General features: G+C 44.9%; 2 protein-coding genes and 1 long non-coding RNA gene across 6 annotated transcripts in view; 1 reads left to right on the top strand and 2 right to left on the bottom strand.

Annotated features, from left to right (window-relative positions):
• ago3a (argonaute RISC catalytic component 3a) overlaps window positions 1–3,910 on the bottom strand; it is a 31,829-nt gene extending 27,919 nt beyond the window's left edge. For both annotated transcript variants that reach the window (XM_079344841.1, XM_079344842.1), the window contains exon 1: window positions 3,787–3,910. In XM_079344841.1, the coding sequence (XP_079200967.1) occupies window positions 3,787–3,805 (19 nt within the window). In that variant the 5' untranslated portion in view covers window positions 3,806–3,910. The remainder of the gene's footprint in view (window positions 1–3,786) is intronic.
• A 601-nt stretch (window positions 3,911–4,511) lies between these two features.
• LOC306824658 lies at window positions 4,512–10,165 on the top strand. 3 transcript variants are annotated; one of them, XR_013779168.1, is made up of 4 exons: window positions 4,512–4,602; window positions 7,661–7,760; window positions 9,220–9,371; window positions 9,860–10,165. It is a non-coding gene; the product is annotated as an uncharacterized lncRNA (long non-coding RNA). The 3 variants fall into 3 exon arrangements; XR_013779169.1 differs by having other exon boundaries at window positions 7,661–7,738; window positions 9,860–10,164; XR_013779170.1 differs by having other exon boundaries at window positions 7,661–7,756; window positions 9,860–10,164.
• On the bottom strand, window positions 4,807–24,904 carry ago1 (argonaute RISC component 1). The gene is made up of 19 exons (XM_079344843.1): window positions 24,379–24,904; window positions 20,104–20,290; window positions 16,913–17,033; window positions 15,711–15,892; window positions 14,979–15,115; window positions 14,488–14,622; window positions 14,267–14,354; window positions 13,240–13,387; window positions 13,010–13,129; window positions 12,784–12,906; window positions 12,454–12,587; window positions 12,095–12,279; window positions 11,827–11,986; window positions 11,566–11,656; window positions 8,436–8,630; window positions 8,169–8,303; window positions 7,978–8,079; window positions 7,638–7,837; window positions 4,807–7,522 (listed from the first exon to the last, which is right to left on the bottom strand). The coding sequence occupies exons 1-19, from the start codon at window positions 24,401–24,403 to the stop codon at window positions 7,414–7,416; spliced, it is 2,577 nt and encodes an 858-aa protein (XP_079200969.1). The 5' UTR covers window positions 24,404–24,904; the 3' UTR covers window positions 4,807–7,413.
• Window positions 24,905–25,901: the final 997 nt, after the last annotated feature.

Below are 25,901 nucleotides of genomic sequence, written 5' to 3'. Positions count from 1 at the left end.
CAGCCGCCATGCTGGAAATACTGTTTCAGTCAACCTAACGACAGGCTGAGAGCTGCAGCTGAGGCGGGTTTAAGCCTGATGACAAACTTGGATGACTTCTACTTGACTTGTTGGACAGTTTGTGCCCATGTTTTGCAGCAGGCTGTAAAGACAGGGGTTTTTTGGCTGTGGTGTTTCCAGGGCTCTCAGAGCCAGCTTCAAGCAGACACTAGAAGAAAGCTGGGTTTTTTTTGCACTTCAACATGCAGTTTATTTTTTTCAAGATAATTTGAAATGAGGATGGCAAAGGATGTAACACGTTACTTTACCTTCCCATGAAAGTCTGAAAACAGAAGCATTTTCAACAATAAATACCTAAATAAAAATATGAAAACATACAGCACATAATAACCAGAACAGTTGAAATGATGCTCCTTCTACTAGAGCTCCCTGGAAACTCTTTTGTTTGACATATTTATTACCGACATTAGAAAGCTCTTATCTAAAATGATCTGATAAAACAAGCCTAACTGGTGAAAGAATTCATCGAGGGGTAATTAGTGTTTTGAATTCTTCCACGTTTAAAATAAGACCCGGGTAAATCTCTGTGGAATACAACGCGCCTGAGGACCAACGGCAAACGGCATTCTCCATAGAAACCCACAACAATATGCCCTGGGTTAGACGTATGGGTGGCAGGGGTGGTGATGGGGGTTGTCTATTGTCAGAGAGCTGCTTGAATGAACTGAGTATTATAGGCAGAGACTGCAAATCAAGTACTAAGCCCTCCCTCAAAGTCGACCCCACTGTCTGCAGACAAAAAAAAAAAAATCCACAGAAAAGCAGCCAACGAGGAGAGTGACAGGAGAGGCAGAGATTCCCACTGAGGGAAACAGAAGCCGTAACCAGGGGAGGGAAAGGGGGAGTGGTGGTGACTGTTTGTGAATTGAAAAAGGAGCGGGAAATACAGGAGTGTGAGACAAGGGTGTGGGGACGTGGGGGAGAAAGGCGGCCAAGAGAATACGCCATCAACATGACAAACGAAAGAAAGTAAGGTAACGTGCTGATGTTCTCAAAAACACCCTCAGTGACTTTTAGGTGTTGTGAAGGGAAACCTTGAGTATAAATAAATGAGTCATCTCCAGCTGACTCAAATCCCACCTGCTCGCCAAGTGAACCGAAGTGTGACAGGCAGGTGGGAGTGGGGAGACCCCTGTGACACTTCCTTGTCTTCCAGTAAGCAACATGTCTTTATATGCAAACTGTTTATTTGTACAATTGTTGACACCACCAAAAAAGGGGTTTTCCATAGTGATACAAAAAACGACGGGCTCTTGTAAAATGGATGGCGAGAGGTAACCCATCCACACTTGGCTCAGCGCGTGGACCTGAAAAGTGTGGGATAGCGAGCCTAAAACGAACAGAAACAGCCTATCAGTTTCAACGTTGATTCATTATTAAAACTTTGTCTCACTATGAGTTCGGCCGATAACCGGCAGGCTCCCGGAAATTACTGTTAATTACAACCAAAAAATAATAATAAACCACCTTATTTGAAAGCCAATAAAAGCAACAAAAAAAAAAATACCAATTTAATAATAAAAGATGTTTAATTGTGGAAAAGTCTGCTGTGCTTGTAGACAGTTTTGGAACCAATCGACTACGCCTCGAGCTGTCTGTATTTGACATCAAAATGAAATTGATTGTTTGGTGCCAAAGTGTCTGATATCATGAAGACTGTGTCACTAAAATGTATATTTAATTCATGGGCCTTGAATGATATTTGACTATCAGAACAGAATGGAAACATACTGAATTATACTAACATATTGATGTGCATCAATGATGTTTCATTGGATGAATCCTTCAGTCCAAATAACATCCTCGGGTTAACCGCGTGTGAAGTCTTTATATCACGAACCCGCTGTTGGCTGAAGCCAAATATTAAAAGAGTAGTATTGATCTTTCCTTGTGAGTCGCAGCAAGAAATCAAAGAAATAAATTACTGCAAATGTCAAGGATTCTACTGAAACCAGCATGGATCACAAAAGCATCTCCGGACCACTGACCTAGAGATTGTCATGGCACCCTTTAAATCCTTTAACATGGACTGGACTCAGTGGTTGGCATGTTGTGATTACTGATATGTGATTGTTAAGGCAGGTGAGACAATTAAAGGTTCTTAAAAGAAGTCAACAAAATGATCCCTAAACTAAACTACTGTAGGAGGTGAAATCATGTTCACATCTGCCACAACAGTGACACATAACTGTTGTAGTGTGAGTGATTTCTAGGGAAACACCTTGTGTTCCCACATGAGGTCCATGATGGTAAGAGCAGGGTTGTTAATGAGCTGGTAGGAAGCAGAGAGGGCTCGCCTCTCGAGCAGAGGGAGTTGGGTTAAGATCCTACAACCTGTATCGTGTGTCATGGGCAGATTAGTAGTACCTGGCTTTCAGCATACTGTAGCATTAAATGGAAAGCTTCTGTTACAGCTGAAACAAAGCAGGGACATCTGGACTGTCAAAAACTGCCACAATGACCACAAAGGGGGCGGGGGGGGGGACAGCTAACTGGTCATCATGGCAATTTATAGCACTTCATCTGCTGTAGGTAACACTTTAATTTGTAGCTTTTAACAAAAAAAAAATTAACCTGTCAATATTCCAAAGAGAAATGTCAACTACCTTGATTAAGAATTAGAAAACAGCCATTACCTCACATTTTATGCACAAGCAAACGTGTAAAAGTATCCCACTGTTTGAGCTCTGGAAAAAGGTTACTGATAGATTTGTCAGGGTCTGTGGGTGACCAAGACCTGAGGCCTTGAGTACATAGCGAGTTTACCCATTTGTTGACACAGTTGACCATGAACTTACTTCAGAGAGTGGGAGTCTGATAATGCCGGGGAATACCAGGCTTAACCCCCAGCACCTGTTTAATGAGCCCACACCTGATGCTCATGAGTTTACAGTGAATAAGACAGAACTGAAGCCTTAATGTGAGGAATTACTACAAGATTACAAAAGCATGAACGCTCACGTTCAAATAAATAAAATTGAAAATTACACAAAGAGGATTGTTGTTCAGTGAATTTCAGGCTAAAAAATAAAAGTATGACACTGTCAGACTCCCAGGTTCCCTGCTGCATTCGGGTACTGCTCGGATACTGAGGGGTGTCAAGCCTGGGAATCCTTTTGACTTCACTGTGCTCACAATCTAAGTGTGCAATGTGAACAACAGTGATTGGACAACATACCGGGCCTTAAAAGACTATTCTAAAATACAACTGAACCCAATAACAAACTATAAAACTAACATTAAAAGCTTTTGGATGTCAAACATTTGCGTTGTCTTCCATGCGTCTGCGACGTTAAAATCTGTAAAGTCTGAAAGCCGAGAACCAAGATTTTCAACTGCCCAAGAAATGTCGGATTTTTGTGTGTTGACTTGGGGATCGTTGGGAGCTTAGAGTGAAATTTCCCCCACTCGGAAAATAATCTTTCCGATTATTAAGACAGCACGTGAATGCACGTCATGGGGCGATGATTACAACAGATGCATAGAAGTTTATTAATGGGGTATATGTTTCCAACCGTTTCAGCTGTACCGTTTATTTTCAGGAAGCTGACATTGGCTGATCAAGATGAAAGACTCTGTGCTTACAGATTTACACCTGAAGCTGCCAGGCACAGCTTGAAAACAAACCGGTGTTTCTAATGCAATGATCATAAACGCATCTAACATCGGCAACATTGCAGCCTTCAACAAGTTCATAAAAAAAGAGACAGGACAAATATTATATACCTGTAGTTCCGATTTCCATTCATGAGGTCCCTGCCCGGTTCAACCCGGATCACAGTCGTCGAACCTCCGGGACTCTTCCTCCGTTCAATCCGTTGTCTCCTTCGGCAAAGTGCGCCGCGTCCGAGCCGCCCCTAAGTCTCCTCTCTTGGCCTCGCAGGCTGTCAAAAGGAGGGGTCCTTTTTGGTTACGGTCGTTTCACCGGTCAGAAGTCCTCGGTGACCCCCGCTACACCGCCGCTTTCACACTGTCAACGTATCCAATCGGATTTGACTGCCACGGAGAGAGCTAGAGGCAGCTAGCCCTAGTTAGCTCGCTGGCCAGGCTTCGGAAAGTGGCAGGGACGGAGGACAGGAGCTGTCAGGATATCATAGCAGTGCAGTCAGCAAGTCCAAATGAACACTTAAAGATACATGGAGGTTAAATTACACCACATGGATCTGTATTGTCAGTACAGCGAGCCTTACGGGTTGCTAAAATAAGTAGCTAGACGGCTAGCTCGACTGTTAGATATTCGGAATTCTGACAGACGACGTTAAAAAGTGACGCTGACACGGCCCCCGTTTCCTTAGCAACCATACTCCAGCGGACGTCGTCTTCCGCGGTTTGTATCACGGTGCGGGGGAAAAAAAATGCTGTCAACACAGACCAAAGTCAGCAGATAAAGTGTCAAGTTCTTACAGTCCGGTTGACAGATCGACTGTGCGGGGCTTCAAGCGAGCCAGCTAAATATGGTGAAGTTGCCTTTCTGACACCGACAGGAAGAGGTGGGCTCTGTATCAACTGACGTCACATATAAACACCGCCCCTTTAATCAAGGTAACTCTACGTCTACATTCGCGTGAATAAATTAATGTGAATTCTTTATCACCCATCAGGATATATTAATTATTGATTTTGGCCTTAATATCTCCCTTTGTAAAGTTCGACATGTTGCTGAACTAAAGTCAAACTTGCACTAACCTAAAATTCAACCAAAAAAATGCAATACTTAACATAAAGTCAGTAACTGAAACAACAGGCTTAATAAAAAACAATTTTATTTTTCTTTAAAAAATAACCCACCCCCAACAGAGTTCCCATACTATCACGTACAGAGCCAAAATAATACGCTTCGATGTCCTTTCATTCAAATCTATTGGGAAGTGCTATGACAAGGACTGTTCTTGATCAGTGGCTTCAATATTGCTTAGTCAGACAGTGAGGCTGTGTGGAGAGGAGTGGACTCTCCAGTGTCCACATGATGCATTTTTCAGGGTGACTAACGTGTCGTCTCCCCATTTTGCAAGGTGCTTTGTGGCTTCAGTGAATGAAGAACTGCATGTGGTTTCAGTGGTGCTGAGATATGCCTCCACCCAGACTGAATTTTTTTTTTCTTCCTTTTTTATAAGCACAGAATGAGGGATAAAACACCAACCCCAACTGTGAAAGGCCCGGCAATTGGTGAGCCAAAATACATAACAGGTTAATATTATATATTTATATATACAAATCACCTTGGACACAATGAAGGATCAGTAAAACGGTGTACAAAGGCATATTGATTATGCAAGTTAATAAACATAACTTCTCTGATCTCTTATCTTTCAATCCCTTTTAGCTCAAAGGGGCTCTGACCATCAGACAAGATTTCAGACGCTTTAAGGGCAACTGAGGTGGAATTTGTGAGACAGTCTCCACAGTGCCCTCTTGAGGATACACTCTGACACCAGTCACAATATTCATAATAATAATAATAATTATGACAACGAAAAAGAGCAGTTTTTATAACCGTTACACAACTGAGGCAAAACAACAGGCAGTGGTGAGCGTGAGGCTCCTACCTCTAAGAAAACCAAAATAAGGTGGCTCAGAATATCCAGTCATTTAAAAAAAAAAATATTACATGCATTATTTTTCATAAATCCAGAAAGTGACTCAATGTAAAGGCAGGGCATTTAAAGTAGTAGTAACAGTGGCCCGACCTGGCCAATGTCGCAACCCCCTATCTGTGCCGCCCATGCACACAGAGCACCAACGGGGATTGGCTAACACAAGCTAGGGGATTGGGGCACGAGATGCTGTAGGTTGGTGATGAGAAAAGTCAGAATCGACCGCAAGGATAGAAGGTGAAGGGGAAGAGGGTTAAGAGTGTTTGGCTTGGGGTTGAAATCAAGGGGCCAAGTGCATTGGAAGAGGTCTCTACATGCTTAGAAAGAGACTGAGGGGGCAGAGATGTGTGTGCTCCTGCTTTCCAGGCAATGACTTGTAAATGCCTGAAGAGAAAGCGCTTAGTGTAAGAATGAGGAAAAAGTGTGTATAGGTAGGTTAGCAAAGAAGTGCGTGGGTGGAAGTTTAGAGGGCACGACGTGGAGTCATCTAAACCTACACATGTTGTAATATGCAGAAAGATCAAAGCAGGATCAATGCTTGCTGAAACTGAATTCAGCTTTGCAGCATTTAAGTGGTCACAGACTTAAAATTTGCCTGCATCTAAATTGACAAGGGTGTTGGCCTTCCCTATTGCCTTAATAACCTCTTTGTTCTTGAACATGTGGGTGTGTAAACATCAAAATAAGCTGTATCTAATCTCATGACAGACAAGTCTCGCTATTTCAGAGTAAAGGAAAAAAATAAGTAAATGTCAAAAAAGTGCCTCGAAGATCCTCAAAGAGCGACGCTTACAGAAATAAAAACTGATCTGTTTAAGTGCCCCTTTTCCATTGGTTGGCATCACTTTTGGCTGGTTAATAATGCTGGTTTAGGTGCATGGGGTGCAAGTAGATTTGATACACTCTATGCAAATGGTCCCTCTATTGTTACGCTAAGCTTCCCTCTATAGGTTAAATCTCTAAGGGACTGGCCAACCAGCACAGAGAGTGCGGCAGGACTTCTCTCCTGTGTCTATGATATGCTACACCTGCTCTGTCTGTCTCTGCTAATATAAAGACCAGAATGTACTAACAGGCTCCTATGTGCAGGACTGGTAGCACCTACATGCTAACACTAAGTGCTAATGTACCATACCTCAGACTCCTCAAGGCTGTTTAAAAAAATAACATTATTCAAAAACATTAAAAACATGAATGTAGTTCATGACAGCGTCAAAATGATACATGTAAGTGTGCGTGCACAGTACCACCCCTCTGGAGGATCCCCATACTCAGGGGCTGTGAACACTGGCATCCGACATGCGGATGGGTGAAGAGGCAGCATCGTGGTGGCAGTTACAAAAGTTTTCCGTGTTTTTTTTTTTTTCCTTTTTGTCGCCTTTTCCTCCCATCCGTATTGCATACTTACAAACGCAGGAGTGTGACGGTAGCGTACAATACAATTACATAATAATACCCAAGTTTTAAAAAAATCAACATAAAAAGAGCAATACTCCTGGTGAAGTAAAAACAATCAAACAACAATGAAATAATATCATAACCTTTGAGTGCATGAGGCTGTAGAGTCTGCCTGTGTTGTACAGGTGAAGGGTCTTACATTTCTTGGATTTGGGTTAATGACTGACAGGCCTGTGGAGGATGTGTGCTAGGCAGTCATTGGGAATAAGGGATGGGGATGAGGTGGTGGCGGTGGGCCGTTTGCCCCACACAGGTAGAAAATGAGGTGGGAGGGATCGATGGTGGTGATGGTTGGTAGAGCTCAGGCGAAGTACATGGTCCTCAGGGTGTCGTGGTGAATTTGGACAGCTTTGGCGAGCGCCTGGGGGTCCCGACCGTTACTCTGACCAGACACATGGCTGCCCTCTCCACTGCAGAAAGAAGACAGCGAACAAAGATAAATAAGTTAAAGCAGATAATAAAATAAGATCATTTACTGTTGGTTGTAAAAGCCAAACATGCACGACCTTTCACAAGCGCACTCACCTGTCGTGTTCTTTGTCCACCAGATGGTAGCGGGCACGGAAGGCCACAAGTCGAGCATAGTAGGCTGGCGCAGGGATGGAGACTGAGCGGGTGCAACGCACGTAAGTGTGGCACAACTGGTAGGTGAGAATCTGCAACTCGTCAGCCGTGAAACGATTGTCGTCCCATAAGACGTAGTAATGAGACGGCCGACTGGTGCCCTGGAGACAACGACATTAGAGTCATTTAAAACAAACTAAAAAGCAACGGCCAAATTACTGTGCGTAGAAAATATTCAATGGTTTGAAAATGTCACAACATTGAAGAGGAGCATTAAACAATGCGTTTCTTTCTGGCTTGCCTGTATGCCTGCATGGCTGCACAGGTAGAAGTCAAACTCAAAGGGATGAGTGATGCTGGTGTCCACTGTTGTCCCTGCAGGAATATTCCCACTCTTCCCAATCTGCCAAGAGAAAAAAAGATGAGAATTTTCCAAACGTAGACATTACTTGAAAATTCAACCAAAAAAAGGTTCAGGGATAGCATATTTACCCTTTCAGACTTATCAGCGCAGAAGAGGCGTGTGTGGTGGCGTTTCTGCACCACAATGTAGGTGATGCCTGGCTGATAGTCCTTCTCCAACTTGATGCAGGCGTCTCTGATGGCCAGGAGCTCGTAGTGGAGAATCTACATATGAGCAAGTATCATTATCCAATCTAGGTCATATACAGTACATAGTACATGTTACAAAATGTGGAAAAGCCTTTAGAGTTTAGCATATAAAAATATTTTCATCAGTTTCTCATGAGGTGAACTTACCTGCGGCAGCTGTCCCTCAGGAACTCCATCCCTGTAGAAGATGATCCTGGTGGGCTTGAAACGGGTCGATTTGTAGAACTGAATGAGCAGTTCACGCACCATGTAAGACAGATCTTCAATGATCTCCTGTCGGGGTCTCTGGACTCGCACTGTGGCACAGTATCTGCTGGGATGAGCGTCCATACTGCCTACCACCTGGAATAGAGAGGAGTGAGCCATTTGGTCTTTCAAAGCACTTTTCGGGACATGCATCCATCAAATGCAAAACAGAAAAACAATGGAGTAGAGAAAGTATCCTGTCCTTCTTTCTGCATCTTATCCCATCTCCCATGAGCCCGGGTCTGTTGAAGATTTCTGCCCGCTAAAGGGAAGTTTTTTCTTGGCACGCTATGATGGATTAAGCTGGGTCCTTGTGATATAGCAATAAGTATGGTCTGTTTACCTGCTCTTTTGTAATGTTAACAGACAAAGAGTATGGTCCTCTACCTACTTTTTGTAAAGTGTCTTGATTGTTGGGGCGAGGGATTGTTTGTTTGAGAAGGAATCAGAGAACATTTTGCCTTCATTACTAATAGTTATACTATGGAAGAAGAAATACTTAAAACTGTCTGTAGTCTCGTCATTCGTTCACTGTTATCTCTTAATGTTCCCCTTGTGTTTATTTGCACATTAGCGCCCCCTACAGGCTGCCTACGGGAAGTGCAGGAAACTCAATTTATTTTTTCTTTCCTCAAATCCTCACACTGCACCACAGTCCTCATTTTACCCCAGTTTTTATCTTCAGCTTGGAGGATCTGAGGCAGACCCGCTCTCCTCTCCCATCCTCCCTGTGTGTGACTTAAGGGTTTGTCATAATCGCTAGGCAACAACACAGCCAACCACGGGCGAGCTGAGGTCAAGGGCGTACGAGGGGCTGACGTCATTTCCTGCATGAACGTGAGTCAGTGATGAGCCATTTGTTTCCCTTTATCCCCAACTGACTCCTCTGTCACTATCCATTTTGTTCCTCCTTTTTATCAGCTTTTTCATTGTGAGCTGAATCCGACAGTCGTGTGCACACGTTCTTTAATGAAATGTAGAGTGCATGTGACATTCGTATTTATTTAATGTAACAGAAGATAATCATAATTGAGTTATTACTGTTACAGCCAAAAGATTTAGTAAGTGTTCTAAAAATACCAGAGATTCGTCAATCATCCTAAAATAAATATCTAAATGAATTATGAATGCAATTTAATTCAGTTCATCTGTCACACAAATATTTGAACTGCTCCCATCTTGGTGGTGCTTTTATGACAGAGAAATTAATAACTTACACATGCTGACTTTTATGACAGACTCAAGTTACTAAAGCTCACCATGACTTGTTGCCCCTGTTACCAGGCAACTACAAACATGTGCTTGTGCTTATCTGTGACTTTCAGTTCAGAAGTGAAGAAGCCTTTCGGAGGAGGAGGAGGAGAGGCGAAACGTCTTCAACGCCTTCAACCGAGTCCAGCTGCCTTTGGATCAAGCTTCAAATTCACCATGACCTGGATGACTGAGAACCTACACAAACGTCTTTTCAACGACATCTGCGGGTCATTTGCATCGCTCACATGTCCCTGCTGTTTGCTGATTTGCTTATAAAAAGGAGTGTCCCTGCCAACTCAGTATCTGGACTATTTGCATGGCTTTGCTAACTTCATTTGGTGTGTAGTTTTTGCTTTATATATATATATATATATATATATATATATTTATTAAACAACTCATAAATAGATGACAGAAACATTTGTATGGCTTTGAACAGACTTGGAAAAAGAGGGCTGATAGTTGGGATGGCTGCGTTGGCAAACAGTCTTACTTGTAAAAGGCAACTATTCCCCTGATAAAGTCTTGATCCAGGTTTAGCCATCTGTGCATCCATGCTGACACAGAGCTGCAGTATTTGGTGCTTTCTGATGTCTAACACTGGCAGCAGGGGAGGACCAAACCTGCCTTACAGTCAGGAGGATCAAGCACGGCTCTGCACCGGGGCTAGGGGGCGCTAGAGCCCCATCATAATTCTGTCAAATAGAACCCAAACATATTATCCAAGCTCCCCCTCTCAGCACCGGGAGAAAAAATTAAAATAAAATCCTGACGCCGTCCCATTCTGTGAGCTGTGTGAACATTAACAGCTGTTTTCACATATGCACTTCTGCATTTTTAGAAAATGTCAGGACAATCTGCCCCTGACACCTTCAACGCTATGATGACATTTGTTGCCTTCATATCAATGCAACGTGTCACTGGAAACATTCACAGTATCACTCATAATGGGCCGCTACTTTCAAGGCTGGAAAAAAAAAACCCGGGAATGATTGAAGTAAAGAACACTTTCCTCTCACACTGAGATATCTCAAGAAATTGTCTGACTTTTTTCCTCTCGTCTGTTTCTTGGTAGCAGTTGTAAAGTCATACAGAAACATAAATCGACTCAGCATGGCTCTATATTTCTGGGTCACGCACCTTTACAAAATCCCTGTTTCTATGACAACCTTTAATCTTTACAGACTAAAACTATTGTTTTATTGTTCTGCCGAAGTTGACTTTCTTGTTAAAGTCTATTGCGCTGGACTTTGTTTTTTTGTAATCAAGTTATTATGTAGTATCATGATCGGAGCGATAACAAGAATTACCCTTCGAGGAGCCAAAAGCCCTCTGCTGTCCCTCCGCCCCCACACACGGGTTCAACCTGCACACCTGGTGTTCAAGGTCCGCTCATGTGGTCTAATGCAGGAGCGTGGACCCCACTCAAGTGACACATTTCTCTCAGGACCCCCTCAGTATTGTAACATTGATAAGCATTATGTTAATATCATGTACTTTTCAACAACAGAATTAGGATACATTTATACTAGGTGTTTTTTTCTTTTTTTGTTGTGACTATGAAGTGACAGACATGGCACGATCATATCCGAGTTGATCTGTTGGCAAAACTAAAGTGGGCGGGAAGTGGGGGGGGCTTATTTTATTTGTGCAAGAGATCCCAGTTTGTAGATGTGCTTTTTCAATGTTCAACTTTTTTTCAATCTTTTGTAAATTATTCCGCTGACCCCACTTTAAGAATCACTGGTCTAATGAAGGTGTCTTTTCGGAGACTTACAGCAGTAATGGAGGGCTTCTTCCCGTCTCCAGCAGGGGGGTGCGTGACGTCTGCTCCCAGGAAGATAACTGGCTGCTGAAACACTGCTGACCTGAGAGAGGACATGCAAATTAAAACTGCTCTGAAAGGCACTGCTGCTCTCTGACGAGGGCTTGCATTAGAGTCACAGGCTGAAATGCTGAGACGGGTGAATAGATTGTTTCTCATTCAACTATATGAAATTGACTTCAAAAGGAGGGCGTTATAAAACTTGTATCTAACCGCTGATGAGGCACCAGGATGTTGTTGATGCCTCCCAGCTTCACGTTGATCTTGAGGCAGAGGTTGGAGAGGGTCTGAGGGGACGTCTTCACCACGTTCTTCACCTGCACACACTGCGTGGCCATGCCCAGGAGGGTGTCGCCCACACGCTTCACCTCAGCTGCAGAAGACAGTTTGGACATTTTAGAAGACACATGCTTCTTGTAGTCCGCTCCAAAGAAAATGTATAAAGACGACAACGAGGACAAAAAAACAAAACATAAGCTACCATAGACGGGGGTTTTCCCAGGCAGGATGACGATGATGAGCTGCAGTCCAGAGTAGGTGTTCTTCAGGTGTCTGAACATGGGCTCCACGCTGTCCGCTCCCTGGGCGTATTTGCAGAAACATGGCTGGCCCTGAATTGGCATCCCAGCATCCTTTGAGATCTTGCGCAGCTGGTCTGTGAAGTTTCTAAAAAGAAACCAGAGTAGATCAGATAAGATGCCCTGACATCAGGAAATGATTCAGAGATGTTAAATTACAAGTGGAAAGACGGGCTTGGCACTCTGCGATGCAAAACTGCTTGAGACTTTAAAGGGTAAAGATTTCATTTACCATAAAAAAAGACGACTCATCAGTACTTACTTGAGCACCTCCTCCCTGCACTGTTTCTGGGGGGCAAAGCATGCAATCGCCCACACTTTGATCTCAATGCCGTTATAAAACTGCTTCCCCCTCATGTCCCACACTCCCTGGTTGGGGGTAGCTATGGCGCGGTTCTGTGGAGGAGAGGACCGGAGGAGGTTTTCATTTAAAGCAAATCAGGTCAGCTTCTCAGTGGAATATGTGCACTGCTTTGTGTGAGAAAATGCAACAAAAGGATTTCTGTTTGGATTGTCAGCACTCCCATAAAAAAAAAAAAAAAAAAAAATGTAAATAAATTATTTTTTTTTTTTTCAGTTATAGATTCATTACCCGTCCTCCGTACTGCAGGATCGGAGCTGGAAGCACCCTGCCCGTCACCTCGGCCATGTCGTCTTTCACCTTGATCCCAAACTCCTGAATGTACGGGTCCAGGTTGAAGTTGGCGTTCTTCATCTGTGGAAAGTGAATGACATGCATCATATTTCATATAAATCAGAGACAAAACATTCCCATCGGCTGTTTGTGCACCATCCACCCGGCTGTTTCTACAACTCACCAGCCTGCTGATCTCCTCCTGCCTGTCGGGTGCAGACCGGGCTGTGGCTTTGATCATAGTGGAGGTCTGATTATCTGTCAGCTTCTTGATGCATCGTTGGCCTGCTACAATGTTACAAACCTAAAACCAGAGAGAAACGGGGTTGTTAGCATGCACTGGGTGACTCTCAGACAAGTCAATGTGTACGCTGCAGCATTCAAAATAAACTGTGTGACAGTGAAGAAGCTCACCTCAAGGGGCAGGTAAGTGTGCTTCTGCTCCTGCCCCACCTGTAAACATGGTAGGTGTGGGTATTTTAGCTGCAGGTTGTACTTCTGCTTGAAGTACTGAGCCACTGTACATTCTACTGTCTGACCACTTTCAAGCTGGAGAGGAAACCTGGGAGAAAAGACAAACAAACAGGTGTTTTTATGGGTGACATGGATTCAGCTGTCATGGCTTTTCAGATCTTCAGTGGTGCAGCCTCTAAACGAGACTTATCAGACTTCTTAGAAAGGCATTTAAACCATCAAGTAGAAAAAAAAGAAGGGTTTTCTAAAAAAAATCACTGAGACCAAAAAAAAACATGGCAAGTTTCAAATGTACGTTTTGTGAAGAGGAAGAGGAAGACCTTCCATTTGAAAAATTACAACGACCACCCAAGCAACAGCCGCCCCAAGTAAGAATCCACTGAAAAAACTTCACGTCTGTGGGGTGCTGTAAATTTGATTTTTGGCCCGTTCTCATTCTAATCTATGTTACATGTAATTACTGTGAGCATCTCTTTGATTCCTTCATTATTTAAACCTCATTGTTTGAAGGGATCCGGAGGAGGCCTCGGGGTAGACCCAGGACACGCTGGAGAGACTATGTCTCTCGGCTGGCTTGGGAACGCCTTGGGGTCCCACCGGAAGAGCTGGAGGAGGTGTCTGGGGTGAGGGAAGTCTGGGTGTCTCTGCTTAGACTGCTGCCCCCGCGACCCGGCCCCGGATAAGCGGTAGAAAATGGATGGATGGATGGATGGATGTTTGAACCTCGGTGCAGTCTTGTCTTCAGGGCTCTTTACATGTTTTAGAAACTCAAACGGGGATGTGCGGCGAAGAGGATGTTTTATACTTCATCATGTGGCTCTGAAGTTTCAGGAACAATACCGTTGAAACAAGATAACCTCCACGTCACACTGTGTTGCATGTTTAAGGGTAATTGGAGTCGATCATGATTGAGTCAGTTCCTAAATGAATGTGATATGATGTTGTGTAAAGCTGTCTGGGTACTCACGTCTGGTGGCTGGCAGGCCGTCTGGTGACATTGCATACGCGATACTTCCTCTTCATTTGACCGCAGTGGGTCACCTCCACCTTCAGGCCTGGTGGCAGCAACGGGCATGCACAGAGACGGACGGACACAGTTACACTTCTTCTCATGAAATAACCCCCCAAAAAAAAAAAAACACCCAAATGACAAAGCAAAGAGGACAGAGACACTGAATGTGAGGTCACCTTTAATCTCCTTGGTGAAGCGGACTCTTTGCGAGTCAGTGAGAGTCTTGGGCTGCTCGTCAATATTGCGGATATCCAGAACCTCACACATGAACTCAATAACAGGCTGGGCTTTGTAGAAGGCCGTGGCAGACACTAGAGGGAGACAGAGAGCAGCAATAAGACAAGTCAGAGAGGAGCAACCTAGCAGTATGTGCAAAGTACTTCCTCAACTTTGAGGAGCCTAGTTATTCAAATGTTAAGGCAAAGTGTGGGATCCAAAATCCAAGTGACAGAAGGCGACAGGAAAGGAGAGCAGCTCCTTATATTTATGATCTCATTACTACATATGATGTGGTCACTTATTCACAACCCTTCTGCTCCCAAGTTCAACTCCTTTCTCACACTTTCTGTCCCCTTGTTTCAGTCTGCTCATACCGTGTCAGGAAAAAAACCAATGAGATCACTGACTGACTAGAAAGGCTCATGAGAGCACGTCTATGGTGACTCACCATCAATGTTAAGCATCATCTTCCACATGGCAGGGCGCACAGACTGGTGGAAGCCGAACCAGACTTCCCTCCCCCCACCCAGCGGGTGGTAGTATCCTTCAGGTGGAGAGAAAAACGAGCGGCCCACAGGAGTGTACCTGATTGGTCGGAGGAGAAAATGACTCGACTGAATTCAAAGCATGAGCTCAGCGTGACTTCATGTCCAGTAAAGCTAGTAAAGTCTCCTGTTGGAGGATTCAGCATGAGTTGATTCTTTAACTGATATGTTGATTCTGTACCACCAACATTCATACTCAGGAAAAAGGTGCTGAACCTTCTAGAAACCATTTATTTTGAATGAGGCTAAATGTGGGACACGTTATCACTGAAGAGACTTTTTCTGAAGATTTCAGACTTTGTTTTTGATTCCATTTTCAGGTCAGCTCCTGGAGCCAGTTGTTATTCCCTCTCCTCAGCCTTGTTTCGTGGACAATTTCACACAGGTCTCAGCTAACAAGCATCTTTTGTTTGGTGGCTCTGACCCCCGGAGCTATCGTGGTCTGATGCAAGTGAATGCAACGTCCCGGCTCACCTTCCGAGGCTGCTCGGCTTTTAAGTCAACAAAGAAAGAACTCGACAGAAAAGTTGACTTAACAAACCCAAGACAGACGATCATATAAGTCTTTGGGGGACGAGGGAAGCCAGCGTGAGTCTGTGCTTGTGTAACAAAGAGAAACCTTCCCCTTGCTCTACCTCATAGAGGCCAGGTGGCGCATGGCCACATCCAGGGCTTGAACCGAGTCGAGGGGGACCTGCAGCCGACCGCTGACCAGAGTCTCCTGCAGCAGGCGCCATGACACTTTGGCCAGCCAACGGATGGACACCTTGAAGATTCGGTCCTTACCCTCACCTGGGATAGTTACCTCAAAATCCACCTGAGGAGACGAGGAGACAAGGAGAGGTAAAGAACAAAGCTGCAGGTCAAAGTCACTCACTGGGTAGTAGCAAGTAACTTTCTTTTTGTGATTTAACTTTCTACAAACATACAGACAGAATTGTTATTGTAAAATAATGTCCCAAGTCCCCAAATAACAAAGAAAACAGCAAACTATCCACATTTATATGATCTAAGAATTATTCAGGCGGCCGTAACGACCAAACGTCCTCAAGTCTTTGAATATAAAGACACACACTCTGTGACAGTCTGCTCTCCTCCTACGTTTAAAGACGACTAACAAACATTTGGATTTTTAAACTAAAAAACCAAAACTCAAAATTAAGAATTCACAATTTTAGAATGGGAAATGATTATTTGACTAACTTTGTTGGAAGACGTGACTTTACGGCTGCAAGTCAAAATGTAACCACTCATTTACTGACCATCCTTTCTTCATTAAACTGAGAAGTTGCTTGCTCAATAATTAATAAGAAAACTATTCCTCAAGCTGGGTTAAGATCATCAAACGCCCCGTTTTTCGTCCATATTCAGCTGTCACTGAGAAAAGACTAAAACACATTTGAAGTTGCTGACATTCAGAAGGTTTGTCACCTCTAAAATAAACCACACACTCTATTGATCATTATTTATTATCTGTGACGACCAGCGGGCTCGTCTTCACTGTGAGGTTGTCAGGCACCCAAAGGAGACTTGAACAGAGCCTCAGACTCAAGTACTGATGCTAACTGAGCTAACCTGCTACAGCGAGTACTGATGACAGGAAACCAGAACTCTTTGTCATAAACATGAGTGCGTTTGGGTTTTAAGAGCGCTGGGACAGAAATGTGTAATATAATAATTAATTAATTAATTAATAATTCCTAAATTTCCTTGAGGGAGTCATCCCAAAAGGATCAATAAAGTTCAGTCTAAGTCTAAAGAAAACAATAGATTACGTCTGCACTTCGTGATGATGTCATTGTGGTAACAGTGGAAGAAAACCTCCGTTAACATCTACCTTCTCGCTCCCTATAGGAAGTGCTAGCACCGTGTAGATGTTCTTCTTGCCGTCGTACACTGGCTTCCTGTCGCCGAAGAGCTGAGGCTTGAAGTGCTGAACCATGTATTCAACCACCTCCCTGTAAGAAGACACACACACACACACACACACACACACACACACACACACACACACACACACACACACACACACGGTTGAATTGAGCATGCACCACAAACAGAAGAAAGGCCCAATTAAATCCATCGCTTGATCAGAGCGCTCCATTGTGACCGAGGGGGGGGGGCTGCTCGCAGGGTGAGATAATATTGATTAAGCAGGATACAGCTGCTGGGGCTGATATTTCATGGTCATGGGGGGGCAGCAAGGACAAAAAGATTGAGGGTGTGAGCGGGGGGCCACGGTGCTTTGGCCCTCACATACGTGTGGGGGGATGAGGAGCTGCTCTGAAAAGAGGAGGTCAAAGGCCTCGACCTTTGCATGCCTTCTTGGACCCTTTGTCACGAAGCTGGAGCGCTAAGCGAGGCTGAACGTTGGCGAGGCTCTCCGAGCGTGCGAGGCGCTCACCCACACGTGAACATCTCACAGGAGAACTTTAAACTTTATCTGAGAAAACACATCCTCGTTAAGACGAGCGGCGGGAAGCCTGACGGAGCGTTGATGTGTCGATGCCCACATCATCGACGACAACAAAAGCTTAAAGACAAAACGCTGTCTTCCTGCTGAGACGTTCGACAATTAGAACAAAGGACGCTGAACGAGGACGCTCGCCATAAGTCAGTTTTAATAGACGGAAATAAACGACACTGATTGATTTGGAGGAAAGTAATGAGCTTGATGAAGAACATGTCATTTCAAAGAACAGTTAATTCATTAAAGCTGCACAAGGCTGACTTCATGTATCAAAAATAACGGCTCACTGCGATTGGCTGCGAACATCTGGCTGTTTGTTCTCCTGAAATTAAAAAAACATTTTCCTAGCTCAAAGGCACTTCAGCCTCCATAATTATGACCTTCCTGTTTCTAACCCGTCCCCTTCACCTGACACGCGACTCCATACTGAACTGTAAAAGTCCACATCCAATCACATGTTGTCGTCGTCCACGGTCCACCTCAGAGACACGAGTGTGACACCAGTGTGGAATTGAAGCGCAGGAGAACAAATGACTTTTTTGCTGGCGGATAAATTGTCTTTGTCCAAACACGTGTACTGTGTGGCGTGTTGCTGTTTCACCTCGCAGGCACCTCTCTCTCTCCTCTCTCTCTGTGTCTGTCTGTCTGTCTGTCTCTGCAGAGCCGTGACAGAAGTCAACAAGGCAGACGGGCAGCACATCCTACCACAACAGAAGGTTGTGATTGATGTTGATGATCTGGTTCACATCAATGAAGACAGCCATTCATCTGTCCTGTGTGTCCGATATTACGTCATCCCTCAGTCCACTAACTTCATTTAAGTTTCCACACTAACAACCTCTTTCCCTCTGCAGCACAAACACCTGCCAAGGTGAAAGGGTGAGCTGAGTTAAGATTCACTTTTGACTCGGCCATCTGCTCAGGCGGCTGACGGCTGCAGGAAGAAAAGGCTTCCTGTGATCTGATTCTGTTGTTGCCTTCCTGTTGCTCTTCAGTCTCGGATGAAGAAGTCAGTCTCGACGAGGACGTTACCTTGAACACTGTACGAAGCAGAGTGCTGTCATGTTTCTGAAAATGAATTCAATCAAGTCATGAACAAGTATCTCTCTCTTCTATCACGCCTCCAATCTCGTAGTTAGTCTTCCTCCTCAGCAGAGCCGCATGCTGCAAACGTGACGCCTTTAAAAGCGAAAGAGAGCCGACCAGGGAGGGTTCTCCTTCAGCTCGGCTCCAAACCGACACGAAACGCAGAAGTCATGTTTAAAAGTCGACTTGTTGAGTTACAACGATGGAAGCAGCACTGCCGTGGTCAAAGGAGCATCATGTTTGACTTCCTTAAATGTACATCTTGTTATAAAAAGTATCCACTGAAGACACAAAACAACTGAAGTTATCAACAGGACGATATGGACCAAAACTCATATCTCAATATGTGTGTGTGTGTGTGAGAGAGAGAGAGAGAGAGAGAGAGAGAGAGAGAGAGAGAGAGAGAGAGAGAGAGAGAGAGAGAGAGAGAGAGAGAGAGAGAGAGAGAGAGAGAGAGAGAGAGAGAGACAGAGACAGAGAGAGAGAGAGAGACAGAGACAGAGACATGTTTTAAAACTCTGTAATTTTAAATTACAAACTCACAAGTCCGATATTTCAGATTCAAAGTTTTAAAGAAGAGGACACTGTCAGGACAGTGTGAAGCTATGGAGAGGTTGCTAATATGTCTGTGTAATGTAGACAGTGTACAGCAGTGTGCTTGGATATTTCAGTTGTTGAAAACAAGAAGTTGCCCGGTGTTGGCTGCAGAGGACTACAAACACCCTGATCTGATCCTGGTCTGTCTCAAACAGCTGGATCGGGAATCCTGATCATCTCACTATTCGGCTCTGTGCTGTTCCGAGGTTATAAAAAGGAAAGTGGGATTTCTGGCTTCACAACTTCACCGGCTAGCCGAGCTACAGAGTGAAAGGCTTGAAGAGGTCAAACGGCTCCAGCAGCACTTTCAGTCTGAAGATCAACTTTAAAAGCTAATTAGACTCACGACCCTGATAGAGGCCACGAGCCAACATGTATTGTGTTTGGAGTTGATCGTCATCCTCCGAGTGCCGCTCGAGCTTTCTGACCTTTTCGGAGTTTAAGTCAAGCGTGTGGAAGTGCTACGTCATGCGTCGTCATTGTGCCAGCAGAGGGCGCTACACCCAGCGTTACATGCAAGCTACTGCTAACGCGAGGACGTAGGAGAAGAGGCGTTTCTGCGGACTTTGAATTCGTGCACATAGATGTGCCTCTTCACGCACAAGACACCTGGAAAACAAAGTGAAGAGCAAATGAAAAGCAGAATATGGGGACCTTGAATGATCCCCAGTCTCATCGTGACAGGGAGGGGTTCGGGTTTGGAAATGAACACTGGTGTCAAAGCAGTCCTCCTTGTGTGCCCAGGTCTCAGAACAAGGCTGAAAAAGTTGAATAGGTGCAGGACGACCTCGGACTTTCAATGTTGTTGTTGTGTTACCAAACATAGTGTGCTGATATCATCAGATTATTACCACTAAAGCAGAACGTCCCGTTACCTGTTAACTCTCCGTGGGCACTTGTCGGGCTTGATGTCCACCTCATAGTGATAGACGTCCATCTTTGGGATCTCCACCTCGAAGTAGTTGGCCAGCAGCTTGATGGGCTTGCCCACGGTGCCCATGCCCGGCCGGCGGGGGGCATGGAACACCTGCTGCAGGGGCGGGGGGAAGACCCCCATGGGCACTGTAGAGAAGAGGGGGGCGAGGGAGACGAGGACAGGTGACAGGAGGAAGGTAGGTCAGAAAAGGGAATGAACACAAAATAAAAAAGGAAGGATATGAAAAGAACAAGTACAGGAAGTGAATAAGCAAGGCAAGCACACGAGAGATAAGGAAGGAATGAATGGTCAAGTGCAGAGGAGGGAAAAGGAAGCGGGTATGAGCGGCAGAGCACAGGGCCAGGAGGGCAAGAAGAGGGGCATTAACAGAGGAGGAAGAGGAGGACAGAGGCAAGACAGACAGGATAGGTGGCAGGGACAGGAAGAGAGGGGGAAACAGGCGTGTTAAATAAGAGGAGAGACGGAGGGTGACAGACGAAGCACAACGAAGAGGAGGAGGTCGCAGCAGATGAGATCAGAGGAAGATGGGTGTAGGTGGGGGGGGGGGAGACAACATTAGAAATATTATTTGAGGAGGTAGAAAATACATTTATAAATCTCAGTTTTAGATCAGATCCATGAAGTCAGGATCACATTTCCCCCGCGTCCTCCAGGTGTAAGTTGAGTTCTGATACAAAAACAATCACTCTGAATATGCTACAGAGGGCTTTAGGATTTAGATGATGCTGTTATGTTGGGAGGCCCCGATGAGGGCTGGGAAGCTTTGGGTGTCTGAATATTTGATTCAGTTGATTGAAGTTTGATTCAAAACGATTCTGGATTCAAAGCCAATCACTGAACAAACTTCAGGATCTCCTCTGGTCATCTGAGAGACTGGCTGAATTTATTGCTGCTCAATCAACTTGGGTTTTTTTTTTTAATAAAGAGAATATAGTTGTTCTTTTTTGTAAATCGATTTTTCTAAGTTATTCATCGATTTTAAATCTTAGAAGAGAGGAATCTCGGTTTTTACATCCATTGTTTTTCCCCCCTCTCGCACCGATGCATCAGTTGAACATCGGTGTCAAACATCTGTCCAGCTGCGAATAATGTGGCATGTGCAGATCAGGGGCGCTTCTAGGGTCTGTTGGGGCCCGAGGCAAACGTTCATCGGGGGGCCCCTCCAACCAGCATCCATTATTATAACACTGAGCAGGGCATTGAGAGTCAGTGCTGTCAGATGGGGCCCCATTAGGGAGGTTTCCTACTGTCGTTGCAAAATTTGCACATTTTTGAGGCACTGATTTGGTTGAAAGTTTGTCAGTCGTTGGGGGGCCCCCCTACTGGCCTGGGGCCCAAAACAGTTCCCTGCAGCGCCTCTTCTGCTGATTCAGGGAAGATGATTTTTAACTTGGCAGAAGAGCTCATCTGTTTGTTTCCGTGGTGGTGGGGTGTGAGCTTGTTTAGGAGGGACTCTGACCTCGTCTCTTGTAAAGTTTAAATTCTCAAACACAAAGATCATCTCAAAACCAGTCAAGACGAACGAGCAAGAAGACACAGAACTACACCTGTATCAGAAGTGACCCGCATTTTCTTTCTTTTTACATCCAGAGAATTGTCACCGATTCTTTAACATTTTACAAACCAACTGAGTCAAAGGTTGGATGACAAGTACATAATTGATATTCCTAATAAATCATATTTTGCACTTTTGAAATAAAATGACTGTCCAACGCAGACTTCAGAGGTCAATCTTAAGGCTCCATCAGTAACCCACAGAGCACAGCTTACAGTGCTGATAAACGGCTTTCCATTTCCATACTGGCATCACGTCTTCAAAACAAGTCTGAGCCGGTCAGGAGGTGTGATAAGGGGGAGGTCCTAGACCGGGTGCTCTGTGTGAGGCTAGCTGTGACTCCTGCCTGAGAGGGGCCCAGTGCCTTAACCTCTGGGTCCCCAGAGACCAGCCCTCCTCAACCACAACAAAGACCCCAGCTGCCCTGCTCACACACACACACACTATCACACACACACACACACACACACACACATACAGGGTGTACGACGAAGGGAGCGTTCCTGCTACAGCTCACTCATACACACAAACACAGGGGGCCCCCTCTACATTCCCAGCCTCACCATGGAAACACCACAGCAACACAGCATTGTCATGGATATCAGGGGACCAGTGTGTGTGTGTGTGTGTGTGTGTGTGTGGGGCAGCTCGAGGAGGTGGGAGGAGGCAGGGTGCCGCTGTGGTCATTCTGAAGAGACCTTGGCCTTTCGGGTCCGACACTGAGCACGTTCCCACATCGGGCCAAAGTGTGGAAGTCCTGCTTTAAATCCTCGAGTAAAACAAACCACACGTGTTCACCAAACTCACAGGACGAGTCAGATCGAGACATAAAACGGGAGAAAGACGCTCCTGTAATCGTGTGTGTGTGTGTGTGTGTGTGTGTGTGTGTGTGTGTGTGTGTTTAAAATCACACAGGCCTCCAACAACATAAACACAGACACCAGACGTGTGTCGACCGCCCTTACTTTATGTGTTAGAAAGCATGCCTGCCTGCGTGTGTGAAATATGTGTCTAGAGTGCACTCGAGTGATCGTCGCACACTCACACAATGTGTGACACACACACACACACACACACACACACACACACACCTCGCCCTCGTGCCAGTAAAGGCAGATGGTGAGAAGCGGAGCCAGCGTTCTCACATATCCCAAGACAATAGCAGTCTTTCCCGGGCGGTGAGACTTAAAGCAGAGCGTTGGTGCCGCATCCCAACATGAAGACGTTTACTGTCGTTTTAATGATGTAACAAACATAAGCCCGAGTCACGTGGGGAACGGCTGCTTTTAAGTCATATCCAGGGGGACATGTATATTTTTCTGTATCCACTTTTGGGTTATTAATTGCCTTGGCTATGTCTTTAAAGCAAGGACACTCTGTGTTAGGAAACAGGCAGGACAAGGAAATGAGTCTTTAAAAGAAGGACCCAGTAATGGATGTCTAATAGGCGACCCCTTCCCCTCATCAAGAGATCACAACAGATCAAACAGAAATGAGAAGGAGAAAACTAATTATGCAGCATTTGTTTTGGCCAAACTAGTTGGCCGTCTGAATAATTGGCTGTTGACCACGAGCTAAACATGGCAATCAGCTCGCTCGTGGAAAACAGCACATTGAATAATCACACTTCAAACACAAAAGCAGACTTTGAGATGAGCCCCCTCCGCCCCCCCGGAGAGGTCGGCACCCATCCTAAAAAATAAAACACATGCCTAGGAGACTGAGTTCAACGTCCAGTGTCTTCAAAATGACCAAATTAATCAATTCTGGGTGACCTGATGTGCACCTGAAGATATCTAAAGGAGGATCCAGTTATTGCTTTATAATCCCTCCTGGAAGGATTTAACATTAATCGAATATAAATGCCAGGGTTCAAGAGTGTTTTTAAAAAGTGGACTTCAGACCTGAAACACTAGACTGTTTGTTTTTTAATTGGCTGTCTCCACACCTCACAAACAGAGAGCCTCACTGGCTCTGATAAGGCAGTAGCTGTAAATCTGATAGAGAAGCTTGCAGAGCACATGCACATGCAAAACACTGCGCATACGTAAAAGTCTTGATTCAGTTTAGCTCTTCTCAAACTGTCATTTACACACACACACACACACACACACACACATTGTGCAGCCTTCTTTTAATTGTGCATAAATAAATAATTAATGCATCCGTCTCTCTGATGTGAGGCCTATCCCTGTCATCAGTGCATGTAAGGTGAAGGTGTTATAAAGCCTCTCTCGACATGTGAAGCCTGGCAGGAGGCTGCTGAGCTGTGTGGGCTGCAGACAGATGCTGCTGCTGCTGCTGCTGCTGCTGCTGCTGTTTGAAGGCGGGCTTCACCTCGTCCCTCCTCACCCACATTTCCCACGACCTCCCTGCCCCGCGCATGGCTGAGGATAATGTCCTGCACTCTAACAGGCATGTCTGTGGCTATAAATCTGGTTATAGCCAGGGTTTCTGCAGTTTTTTTTGTTTTGAATCCTGCAGGAGAGCCCCCCCCCCTCTCTCCTCCATTTCATGCAACAAGACGCGGTTGTCTCCAAGCCTCCTCCTGACGCTGAGGCCAGGCAAAGCTGCAGTCTACATCTATCTGCGGCCACATAACTCTGGTATCCGGATTGATAGCATGTTAAACCACCTAAGATGAATAAATACACTCACCAGCGCCAGACGGTCCCGGCTCCATCCCATTCACTTAGCCGCGCGGGTACAAGCTAACTAGTCCAGGGTGCTGTGGCCGAACCGCCGGCCCCTTCAGGCTGGAAGAGTCTCAGACTTCCAGCCCCCTCCTCTCGGCGTGTATTCTTCTCCTCTCTCGGTGTACCCCCGCCCCCTGCCCCTGCCAGAACCCCCCCCTCCAGACCCGCAGAGGAGTTCAGGCTAAACGGGGATGGCTTGTCCGTTGCTTGTCTGACCCTGGAGCGAGTTAACGGGAGAGGTGGAGGGAGACGCCGTCTGGTGGCTCTTCCTTCGCGCGGCCGTCTTGGTCCCTCTCGGCGCCCTTATTTCGGCCGAGTCTCCGCGGAGCTGTGATTTCTGAACAGTCCGGTGTGCACAGGGTGCTCCTCCTGCTCTCCGTTCAAGCAGGATTCTCCAGCGGAACAAAAAAAAGGCCAGCCCCTCACCCACCAAAATCTGAAACTTCTTCTCTTTCATTAAAAAAAGTGAGAGAGAACTGTTGATGAACTTGCTGTCACACCCCAGAGGCGGATGAGGGAACTGCACTGCAGATATGCAAATATTAAGTGTCATGTTAGGCCAAATGAACTCAGTGTTCGAGCCCAGTGTTTTCTAGAGCTAATAAATGGACGAATTTATAATTAAACAAAGTCAACCAAAATAAATAAGTTATAGTCTGAAAACTGATATTTTCCCCGTAACCTAACCTGTTTTTTATATTTCAGCCTGGTTTTTGCTTATTTCATTTTAAGTCATCTTATTTATTATTATTATTATTATTATTATTAGTAGTAGTAGTAGTAGTAGTAGTAGTAGTATAAACAATTTTTTTATTTTTTAATGTGCAATTTCTGAGAGTTTGGCTGTGTATCAGTAAATGGACTTGTGTTTATCATTTCAATTCAGTTCAATTCAAAGGCATCTATCTATCTATCTATCTATCTATCTATCTGTCTATCTGTCTGTCTGTCTGTCTGTCTGTCTGTCTGTCTGTCTGTCTGTCTGTCTGTCTGTCTGTCTGTCTATATATCTTTCTATCGATCCCTCGCCCATTCGGTTTAGAGGCGATGACTTTATCAACTTAAGCCATCCCCCATGTGGAGAATCTGCTGGTCTGAGTTAGCATGTGAGCTGTGACTCAACACAGAAACTATGAGCCTCTAAAACATCATGAAGATGTTCTGGGATGGATTGTTAAACAGATTCCATTTGGCAAGATGAATCTGTGTTTGTCTGGACAGTCAAACTCTGTGGTCAGCAACTCATGACAGACCCAACACCACTTTTATAGAGCACCATATTAAACCTTATTATAGAGCACACTGTGAGCCTGAAGCCATTTAAATTAGGCAAGACAAGTGACGCTGTAATTTCAAATATTGAAAGACAGAGAAAACAACTTTCAACATTTGAGACGATTGGGTTTTTCTCTTAGTGACATTCCTGTAATTATTTTGGCTCTTATTCTTTTAAAATACATTCTTATAGAAATGTCTCTGTGACTA

This window comes from Symphodus melops (assembly GCF_947650265.1).
Source record: "Symphodus melops genome assembly, chromosome: 5".
In the NCBI taxonomy this organism is placed as follows: domain Eukaryota; kingdom Metazoa; phylum Chordata; class Actinopteri; order Labriformes; family Labridae; genus Symphodus; species Symphodus melops.
The sequence above is the reverse complement of the archived record's forward strand: the minus strand, read 5'-3'. Positions and strand labels throughout refer to the sequence as shown.

Excerpts from the sequence above, each read along its gene's own strand:
- ago1 (XM_079344843.1), bottom strand. The coding sequence starts at position 24,403 with ATGGAGCCGGGACCGTCTGGCGCTG. Across the intron at positions 12,588-12,783 it reads TCCTGCAGTACGGAGGACGG|AACCGCGCCATAGCTACCCC; the intron begins GTAATGAATCTA and ends TCTCCTCCACAG. Across the intron at positions 12,280-12,453 it reads TGCAGGGAGGAGGTGCTCAA|AAACTTCACAGACCAGCTGC; the intron begins GTAAGTACTGAT and ends GTTTCTTTTTAG.